This window comes from Capsella rubella, unplaced genomic scaffold (genome assembly GCF_000375325.1).
Source record: "Capsella rubella cultivar Monte Gargano unplaced genomic scaffold, Caprub1_0 scaffold_7, whole genome shotgun sequence".
In the NCBI taxonomy this organism is placed as follows: domain Eukaryota; kingdom Viridiplantae; phylum Streptophyta; class Magnoliopsida; order Brassicales; family Brassicaceae; genus Capsella; species Capsella rubella.
Window position 1 is genome coordinate 7,744,074 of NW_006238917.1, and position 11,067 is coordinate 7,755,140.

Below are 11,067 nucleotides of genomic sequence, written 5' to 3' on the forward strand. Positions count from 1 at the left end.
GTGGTATTGATGATGATAAACACAGCTGATGGAGTATTTTGATTCACTACTTTAATGGAAAAAAGAATCTTATTAATAATAGAGTTCCTTCATCCTTGAATACAATATACAATATATTCCAAAAGCATCATATTCTCCTTCCCTAAACATTATTTGGTTTTAATCAAAACAAAACCTTTTTCATTTGTTAAAATATAAATTATATCACTGTGCCTTACTTGGCAAGGTAGGTATACTCTGTTCATTCCTGAAAAAGTTATCTGGATCAACCGTGGTTTTGATCTTCACTAATCGATCGAAGTTCTCTCCGAAATACTTTCTTCCATACACTTCTCCTTCCTTGTAACTATTCGTACCGTGATCGTTTACACCGATATCGACATCTCTGTAATTCAAGTAAGCACTCCTAGGGTTCTTACTCACAAAACCGGTCATGAAACTGTACAGAACCTTAGCCTGATTCAAGAACCCCTTCTCTATCGAGGCAGAGTTTTCTTTCCAGTTCACAGAGTACTGAATCTTGAAAAGATTGTTTCGATGCGGAAACGGTGTCGCATTAACCGCAACCTCCGCCATTTTCCCACCATACGGATTGAAAACGAGCCCAATTTTCCCCAACTCGATCATCTTCTTGAACAAAGACTCAATCCCATCTCTAGGCATCTCACTCGCGACGTAATCCGATTTCCTCTTCCCGAAACTCGCGGTATCGAGATTCCGATCAAGAAACACTTTAGGATCAGTCTGAGTAGCGTTTTCATCATTGTCCCACCATAGAGCCGATTGAATCCAAGTCATCTCCTCACAAACCTCCTTCTTCAACCCCAATTCAGGAAACTCCTTAGCAAGCAACGCAACAACTTCGTCTGCTCTGCCTAAGAACAGAGCAACCACAGTAGCTCTCACAGTCTTCACCTTCTTCCTCGTCACGGGTTGAATCAACATCCTCATAAACAGATTCGGATCTGTCTTGGGACCAACGGATTGCCATTTGTAAACCATATCCACAGCTCCTGAATCCATATACTGCTCCACTCTAAATACCGTAACAGTCTCTGGCACAGGAACGAGCTTGACCTTGTATCCCAACACAACGCCGAAGCTAGCTCCTCCTCCCCCGCAGATAGCCCAGAAAAGATCCTCACCCATTGCTTTCCGATCCAATATCTGACCTTTAACATCGACGATCTTCGCATCTTCAACGTAATCCACAGATAATCCAAATTTTCTCACCATGTTACCGTAACCAGCGCCGCTTATATGCCCACCGACACCAACCGTGGGACAAACTCCAGCGGGAAAGCCATGGACTTTGCTTTTCTCCCAAATTCCGTAGTAGACCTCTCCGAGAGTGGCTCCGGCGGAGATCCAAGCCGATTGGGCGGCGATATCGACGGAGACGTCACGGAGATTAGACATGTCGAGGATAAAAAAAGGTTTGTCAGAGATGTAAGAGAGACCTTCGTAGTCATGGCCGCCGCTTCTGATCTTAAGGAGGAAATTTAAGGAATTTGAGCAAACGACGGCGGCGCTGACGTGGCTGTCGGAGAGAGGAGTGACGATGATTGTGGGTTTGGGAGTAGAGGAAGTGTTGAATCTGGCATTGCGGATGTAAGCACGGAGGACGGAGGAGAAAGCAGGGTTTGTCTGAGAGAAGACATTGTCAGTGATTTGGGATTGTGGGGATTTCGTCTTGTCGGAGAAACATTGAACGAAGGATTCGTAGATAGAATCCGACGACGGAGGTGCAGCGAATGTGGTTGAGAAAGGGATAGATACGAGGAAGATGACAAACAAAAGGACGGAGACAAAGGTTTGTCCTTTAATCATCATCCTTCCTTGTAATGTTTGTGTGATTCGTTCCTTCTTCTCTATTCTCTACTTTATTTATAACCGCTAATCATAGGAGATAATGTTTTTTCTTTTTATCATTTATTAATCATCTTAACTCCAGTATATATATTTATTAAGCATAGTGGCATAATAACATATGGATTTTTATTTCTGTTTTGGTTTGTTAATTTAGAGTTATTTTAATTAATGGTCAACATTTTTTTTGGTCAAAGGTCGTAGTGATTAGCTAGGAACTGCAGAGGAAAAGTATCAAATTAGGCCTAAATTAAAGCAAATTAGATTATTTTTTCTCTGTCTTGATTTGATTTCACAAAATTTTATGACTTTTTTTAGTGGACTTAAATCAAAGTTATTTATACATATTTCCATTTAAATACAAATTAACCTTAACTATTAAGTGTAAAGTTTGTGTAACATATAGTAGTAATCAAAATCTATAAAATTTCATTTGATCCATTCACAAACATTTCCATTTTTTAATGAAAATCTTGAATCTTTTAATTATTCTTGCGACTTCAGATAACTTTATGTAGTTTCAAAAAAATAAAAAAAAAATTTCAGATAACTTCTAAAGATCTGAAAACGAGTGAGGCTCTGTTCATCTTATGAAGAGAGATCATCATCAGTCATCACTCAACGATTCAAAACACAACAAAAAGCAAATCGCAAGATTCTAGAAGACGTGTAAGACAACCGTGGCAGCTAGGGTGGCTCTGCCAGCTCGTGACCACCGTCTTGCGGTTCCCGGCTCAGGCAACAACGTTCCCTTTGCATCTGCGACCAAATTGGGTCCAAAAATGTCAACACTATACACAAAATTGCAGGTCACAAGAATCATCCATCAACTACTCCAAACCAAACCATCCACAATTATAGCCTTAAATTTGAACAGCAGGTAGCTATTTTCAACAATCACTAGTTTGGAATTCACCAGAACTTTTGACTTATTACATAGGCTTGTCGTTAAGTTCCATGGACAGAAAATATACAATCTACAATATCCAAAACAATGTATTCTATAATATGCTTCACTACAACATTACATTAAAGCAAAAGCCAATGGTTGTTATATCAAATGACAAATTGTTGTTTTATGCCTTACTTGGCAATGTAGGTATACTCTGTTCATTCCTGAAGAAATTCCCCGGATCAACCGCGGTTTTGATCTTCACTAATCGATCGAAGTTCACTCCGAAATACTTCCTTCCATACACCTCTCCTTCCTTGTAACTATTCTTACCGTGATCGTTCACACCGATATCTACATCCCGGTAGTTCAAGTAAGCACTCCTAGGGTTCTTGCTCACAAACCCTGTCATGAAACTGTAAAGCGCTCTAGCTTCATTCAAGTATCCCTTCTCTATCGCTGGAGAGTTTTCTTTCCAGTTCACAGAGTACTGAATCTTGAAAAGCTTGTTTCTATGCGGAAACGGCGTGGCACTAACCGGAACCTCGGCCATTTTACCTCCATAGGGATTAAAAACCAACCCAATTTTCCCTAACTCGATCATCTTCTTGAACAAAGACTCAATCCCTTTCTTAGGCATCGCAGTCTCGACATAATCCGATTTCCTCTTACCGAAACTAGAGGTATCGAGATTCCGATCAAGAAACACTTTAGGATCAACCTGAGTCGCGTTAAGACGGTTATCCCACCATAAAGCAGACTGAAACCAAGTCATCTCCGTACAATTCTCCTTCTTTAAGCTCAATTCAGGGAACTCCTTACGAAGCAACGTAACAACTTCGTCTGCTCTGCCTAAAAACAGAGCAACCACGGAGGCTCTCACAGTCTTCACCTTATTCCTCGTCACGGGTTGAATCAACATCCTCATAAACAGATTACGATCTGTCTTGGGAGCCACGGATTGCCATTTAGAAACCATATCCACAGCTCCTGAGTTCATATACTGCTCCACTCTAAAAACAGTAACTATCGATGGTACAGGAACGAGCTTGACCTTGTATCCCAATACGACGCCGTAGCTACCTCCTCCTCCACCGGTAATAGCCCAGAAAAGATCCTCACCCATGGCTTTCCGATCTAAAACCCGACCATTTACATCGACGATCTTCGCATCCTCGACGTGATCCACAGATAACCCAAATTTCCTCAACATGTTTCCATACCCACCGCCGCTTAAATGCCCACCAACACCAACCGTCGGGCAAACTCCGGCAGGGAAGCCATGGGTTCTGCTTTTCTCCCAAATCCTGTAATAAACCTCGCCGAGAGTGGCTCCGGCGGAGATCCAAGCCGAGTTCGCGGCGATATCGACGGAAACGTCGCGGATATTGGACATGTCAAGGATGAAAAAGGGTTTATCGGAGATGTAAGAGAGACCGTCGTAATCGTGGCCGCCGCTTCGGATTTTGAGGAGGAAATTTAGGGATTTTGAGCAGATGACGGCGGCGCTGACGTGGCTCTCGGAGCGGGGAGTGACGATGATCGTGGGTTTTGGAGTGGATGAAGTGTTGAACCTCGCATTGCGGATGTAAGCACGGAGGACGGAAGAGAAAGCAGGGCTGCTCTGTGAGAAGACATTGTCGGTGATTTGGGATTGGGGTGATTTGGTTTTCTCGGAGAAACACTTGAGGAATGAGTTGTGTACAGAGGTAGGTTGAGAGATAGATGAGAGAGGGAGAGATAAGAAGAGGAGGAAGAAGAAGAAGACGAAGAAGCAGAGAGGTGTCGTGAGCATTTTGTGTAAAAATGGCATCTTTTTCTTGGGTCTCGTGTGGCTCTGTTCTTTCCACTTCTCTGCCCTTATTTATAAACCAAAAACCAAACCGTAGGGAGAAGGTTTGTCTTTTTGGAAAGTATTTTATGTTTTTTTTTTTTATCGTTGCATAACAAAAATAAATTAGAGGGGGATTAGGGGATAAGATTACTGATTACCGATTTCTTTTTTTTCTCCTGTCTTTTTTATAGTTTCTATAGATTTAGGCGGACACTGAATCGAATAATCTACTGAATAGGGTGATAAAACAAGAGTTCTTTAGCCAATTTATAGGGTGATAAAAATTCATAAATCTAAACATTCTATTTAAAAGAAATAGTGAAGACCACATATTTAATCTAGGAAAACTCAAATGTATCTGAAACTTTATTAAATTCATTGACATATATGTTCATTTGGTTTCATTATAATATTTAAAGTTTTTATACATTTATTAAATGATTAAGTACGTTCATATTTAATATCTTCTAATCGGAAAACCGCATATCGTAACTCATACTAATCTCGGTTATTTATTTATAAATTACGAGTTAATTTATCAATCAAAAACATTTTATATTAGTCAAGACATAAATATTAGAGCAGCAACATTAATGGATTTTTAGAGTGTTCTTATCCTTAAGATTTGTTAAGAATTGGTCTTATATAAGAGCTATTTTTAACAAATCTTAAAGGTAAAAAACAACCCTAAAAATCTATTGATAATTATGGTCTTAGAGATTCACCTACAAAAATTAACAAGCCTAGAATCATATGATAAATAAATCCTCTCTATTTGAAATCAATTAAGTACATTGAGCCATTTGTTTTACAGTTACATCTATTTTTTGTGTCCGATGTTATAAGTCAATGGTCGTAGCATTTATTGGTCGGCGTCGGTAATATAATCCAATTGGGGGTATGTGGGACTGACTGACTAATAGTGGCCGAAGCAATAAAATGTTCAAAGGGAAGACTTTATAAAACAACGTGAGCAGCATTATTATCACCATATACCACTACTTTTTTTTTTATGTAAACTGTTTTATAAACGAAGCTTCGATACAATCTTTGCTTTTTTACTTTTTCGATTAAGTTGTAGGCTCTTAAAGATCCTTTCATTTTTTGTTTATAGTGAGTATTGTTGTTTAATTTGTCTCTATGTATTCATGTGAATGGAAAAGAGAATAATACTATCAATTTTGATATTATCAACAACCATCATAATTAGATAGAGACGCGTTGCAAAAATTTTAATACCTTCAAGTCTAATTATATGAAAATACATTGTACATTGAAGTTTCGTTCATTTTTGTCATCTTTGGTTTGCCCTCTGACTTTCCAAGTCTTCTCATGTATGTTTAAAGAACAAAGTCTTCTTTCGGTTATAAGACTTTGTGAAATAAAAATGATTTTTTTAAGAACAATATATATGTATACTATTATTATTCTGTTTGAATGGAAAACTGTAATAGTTGCGTAGATAAGATGTTTATATTACGTTGACAAAGTCTGTAAACAATTAGGAAAAATCAGTGGGCATTGGGCACAATACTGTGTTTAGGATAATACAAGTCTAAACGTAAATCCTAACTCTATTAAGTTGAAATATGAAAATGTAACAAATTCTATTATCGCTTCATTTCCGAATCTGATCTTCGTTTTTAACGTCAAGATCATTTCATAGGTTTTTTTTTATGGTACTGTATGTTATCATTTTTATATGCCAGGCTACTTTAATACTAGACATGTATTTTTTCAAAACAGTTGAGTTATTTACCAAAGAAACTTGGTCAAAACGTTATTTAATTTATTTAATTTTTGGTCAAAGGTTATCTACTAATTACACTATATATATAATCACGGCTAATTCAAAAACATTATGAATATATCGTTCATGAATCAATTCTTCCACAAGTTTTTTTTGTTCCTTTTTCCGTGTTGTTAATCTTTTATCTAATTCAGACCGAAACTAATTTAACTCTCTTTTTTTTTTTTTTTTACATCTCAAAATAAATCTGATGATTTAATTACAAACTACGAAAACATACGAGAATTCGTATATGAACTACTTTAACCTAGCAATTATGTTTTAGAAATCAGCCAAAGCTTCACCATCTTATGCATTTTGTTTGTCTGTTCGTTTTTATCTTCCACTTTAGTGACAAAAGAATATCGTTTTTTAAATAATTTCCTTATAATTATTGAGTTTAGTATAATCGTTTATTTGTCTCTAGCTATATGTATTTCCTTAATATCCTCCAAAATTCATGTGAATGAAACAAAATATTGACTAGACGTTATGAAATACAGACGTTTAAGAATTTGCATGAACCATCAAAATCAGAGATGATGACTCTCCTTAAATGCTTTTGACTAGTACTAATCTAGCTACATTGTAAATTGTTTTTCTTAATATTGTCCTTTATAATATTAGGGATGTACACGATACAAAGTCCATGCTAGTGCAATTTTCTGCATAATTTGTTTAGATTTATAGATCAATCGGGCGATTTAACGACTCAAAAAAGTCTAAATATAAACACTTAAAACCTGTAAAACTAATAAGATTCAATTGAAATATAGAGACAAAAAGATAAAGTTCAACTAAAAGCAACCAAAATGAGTTTTATTATAATGTCATGTCTTTAAAGTTGAAAGTGAAAGGGTTGCATTTGTGTGGCGTACATATTACATACGTTGTGACTTGTGAGTACTGATGCATGCGTTCACGAATTCATTCCACGATATCTAACGTGTTTTTCTTCGTTTTTGGTTTACTTCTCTCATGCCGAAAAGTAACATTTCATTGTTGAATTTTCAACAAAGTTCTTGACTAGTCTTAGACTTCTAGCCTGGTTTATAATTGCTTTGTCTTACATCATCATGTTATAATTATGAATAGTGCACGTACGTACTATGATTCGTGCATGTTTTGAATAATCGGATGTCTTGAAAATTAATTGGTACTTATAGATATTCCTTTAATATGTCATAATACAACTTATTCAAACAGACACAAAACAAATTTCGAATGAGTATTTTCATAAAAGCATAACAGCTATTTAATGAGATCGAATAAATAGATCAAAGATTAATCCTTAAAAAAATTGAAACTTTAGATTAGCGCCTTGTATTTTTTTTCTTCATCAGCTATGAGTGCATGACCACTGCGATTGCTTCGGACATCAATTTATTTTGTTGCTTCTATCAGTTTATTTCACGTGCAATAAACCATTACGTCTTCTCGAAGTAAGTAAATAGTCCAATGTTAATATTTGTGATCTAATCTAAATCTTCATCCGCTACCAAGTAAACAAAGTAGACGTTGGACTATTTACATTGTTTCCATACGTATTATTATGGTCTCGTCCCAAGCCCGTCACTCGATTACATTGTTTCCATACGTATAACCCATGAACAATAGCCCGTCACTCGGTTACATTGTTTCCAAGGGCAGAGGTATATAAGGATCATAGGGGTCATTTGACCATGTTGAACTGGCCCTTGTAAAATAACACAATTGACCCCTATAAAATTTTTTAATAACATAATTAATCTTTATAAAAAAATTTGACCCTTATGAACTGATTTCATAGCTCCGCCACTGAATGTTTCCATACGTATAACCCATGAACAATTCAGCTTGATCAGTATCCTTGTTCCATTATCAGTTTTCTTAACTTAAAACTGCTTGCTTCCTCTTGAAGAAAACGTACATTGTTCTTTTTGAGAGTTTTCTAGCACATTTCATAAGGATATTCTTGTTCCACACGTTAACGTGTCTGGATGGAATACAGTGAAATAATCTTGTAGGAAAATCCAATAAAGGATTTATTGAAGCTAATGAAATAGAAGAGACTACAATTTGAAATAGCTCATTTGAACTTTATTGTGTGAAAATGTAAAGAGGGAGTAGAACTTGATTAGATTTGTCACCAAAAACGCAAATGGCAAACTTTAGGTTTGATTTCATAAACAAGAAAGAGGAGTTTGAGAAACTCTCTTGATTACATTCCCTTGATGTTCTATAGACAAATTTTTTATACATCCCTATTTCTTAAAATTATATTTACATGGGCTAATGGACTTCTCATGAGACACTATCTTGAACTTTTTTTGGGATCTTTCTAATAAAAACCGTTTTGCGTTTAAACTTATTAATATCTTGGAAATTATAAGATTAAACTAGCTAGATATTATCATATTTTTCTTATATTTTCAACTAGAAAAACTTTAATCAAAATTTGAGAGGATCATATATAGCTAACCAAACATACACTTGTATAATAAAAACATACACTTCACTCTACTGCTCTAGCTCTCTGTTTGATTACAGAACAAAATCTCAAATATCTTTAATTTACATAACACTCTCTCGACTCTTTCAAATCACTTCAACAGATCTAAAAGGAGGAATGCTCTGTTCATCACAGAAGAAATCAGAAGGATCAACACTTGTCTTAACTCTCACCAATCTCTCGAAATTATTCTTAAAATACTTCACTCCCCAACTCTTCCCTTCTTCGTACTTACTCCTCTTATCTCCAACATACATCCCCAAATCAAGATCCCTCAGATTTATATAAGCTCCTCTCGGAGACTTCGCCACAAACTCACTCATATCATCGTAAACTCTCTCCACCCATCTCATATACTTCTCTTTCTCCTCTCCTCTCCAGTAATTCAAGTACTGAATCTCATAGATATTCCCCTTTCGATGCGGAAATGGTGTTTCGTAATCTGCAACCGCACTCATCCTACCACCAAATGGAGTGAAGATTAGCTGAGCTAGCTCTGCTTCCGGTTCTTGCAACCGTCTCCACAGCTTCGAAACCGCGGTTTCAGGCATTGGTTCTTCAACAAAATCAGATTTAGCCTTGAAAGCTAGTGACCCTCGTGTCCGTTTACTAAGAACATCTATAGGCTCTTCTCCTAACTCAGCAAACCAAACCACAGACTCAATCCAACTCATCTCTTTACAATCTTCTTCCTCCAAACCCAATTCAGGAAACTCCCGGTTTACCAATCGCAACAGAGTGTTAACCGGACCAAGATACAGACCCGGAAACGAAGCTCGAACCATGTTCTTGTATCTCTGCAACATTACTCGTATGAATAAATCATCAGAGATTTTATCAGACACGAATTGCCAACGGTGAATGATCTTTGAAGCACTCTGTTCTGAGAACTTCGTGACGTTGAAGACAGTTACTGTTGATGGTACATCGACTAAACCTATCTTCCATGAAAGGACAACGCAAAAGCTTGATCCACCACCTCCACGAATCGCCCAGAAGAAGTCTTCACCCATCTCTCGTCTTTCAAGAATCCTCCCTCGTGCGTCGACCATACGTGCGTCGATCACGTGATCAGCAGCTAAACCGTGTTTTCTCATTAAAGTACCGTACCCTCCGCCGCTGAAGTGTCCTCCGACTCCGACGGTGGGGCAAACTCCGGCGGGGAACGCTAAAGTTTGGTTCTTTTTGCCGATTTCGTAGTATAATTCCCCTATCGTGGCTCCGGTCTGGACCCAAACCGACCGGTTATCGACGTCGATTGTGATAGACCGGAGGTTGCTTAAATCGAGGATTACGAAGGGTTTGTTATGTGTAACGTAAGAGAGGCCTTCGTAATCGTGTCCTCCGCTTCGGGTCCTGATGTGGATACCGAACCGTCGAGAGCATTTAACCCCTGATTGAACATCTGAAGGTAGAACCGGTGTTAAGATTAAAACCGGTTTAGGTGTATGAGGAGCAGAGAATCTCGGATTCTGTATTGATGAAGCTAAGAGTAAGGAGAAAGAAGTGTCGTTTGGAGTGTGTATGACTCTTGAGACGATGTTGGAGTCGTTTAACCGGAGAGAGAGACATTGGAGGAAACCGGCTTGATCAGACCGGTTAGCTGAAACAAGATGAAGAATTGATAGAAGTAAGAAGATCAATATACAAGTAAAGAAGCTTTGGAGTTTCATAATTTGTTTTCTGTAAACAGTTAATGGAGTTTGCTTTTTAGGTAGAAAGATAGCAAAGTAGACAAAGTACTTTACTAGTTTTAAATTAGTTTTTGGTGGAGAAATTGAAAGTGAAAACATGTAAAGATAGAGTTTGGTACGTAGTTGTGGATATAGATAGAATCACACGTAGTGATCCAAATAATAATAGATGGATGTGATGATTGAATGGCATATGTCATGCACCAGTCGTACGTATAAGAGCTGAATCATTGAGTTGTAACTATTTTGGAATGATGCGAGAACTGTTTTCTAGTGTGTTAACTTGAACGAGGTAAGTCAATTCTGAACTCATAAAACGTGAGGTAAATTGTCATCTAGAAGTAGGAAAAATGTTATTTTCCGATCCTTCAAATTCGTAAGCTAATTTATAACTCAAACACATAAAGACTATCTATGATTTTCATCTTTTCTGGAGTTTACAATCTTTGATTTTGTTTCTGTTATAGATTTACATATATACATATTTTTCATTTTTTT

General features: G+C 37.1%; 3 protein-coding genes across 3 annotated transcripts; all 3 read right to left on the reverse strand.

Moving 5' to 3' along the window:
- Window positions 1–50: 50 nt before the first annotated feature.
- Window positions 51–1,938, reverse strand: LOC17878202 (berberine bridge enzyme-like 21). The gene has a single exon (XM_023779169.1). It carries the CDS (start codon window positions 1,831–1,833, stop codon window positions 205–207), a length of 1,629 nt encoding a protein of 542 aa, XP_023634937.1. The 5' UTR covers window positions 1,834–1,938; the 3' UTR covers window positions 51–204.
- A 382-nt stretch (window positions 1,939–2,320) lies between these two features.
- Window positions 2,321–4,612, reverse strand: LOC17879849 (berberine bridge enzyme-like 19). The gene is made up of 2 exons (XM_006283354.2): window positions 2,957–4,612; window positions 2,321–2,628 (listed from the first exon to the last, which is right to left on the reverse strand). The coding sequence occupies exons 1-2, from the start codon at window positions 4,572–4,574 to the stop codon at window positions 2,528–2,530; spliced, it is 1,719 nt and encodes a 572-aa protein (XP_006283416.1). The 5' UTR covers window positions 4,575–4,612; the 3' UTR covers window positions 2,321–2,527.
- A 4,197-nt stretch (window positions 4,613–8,809) lies between these two features.
- LOC17881009 (berberine bridge enzyme-like 18) lies at window positions 8,810–10,634 on the reverse strand. The gene has a single exon (XM_006283463.2). It carries the CDS (start codon window positions 10,546–10,548, stop codon window positions 8,962–8,964), a length of 1,587 nt encoding a protein of 528 aa, XP_006283525.1. The 5' UTR covers window positions 10,549–10,634; the 3' UTR covers window positions 8,810–8,961.
- Between the last annotated feature and the right edge of the window lie 433 nt (window positions 10,635–11,067).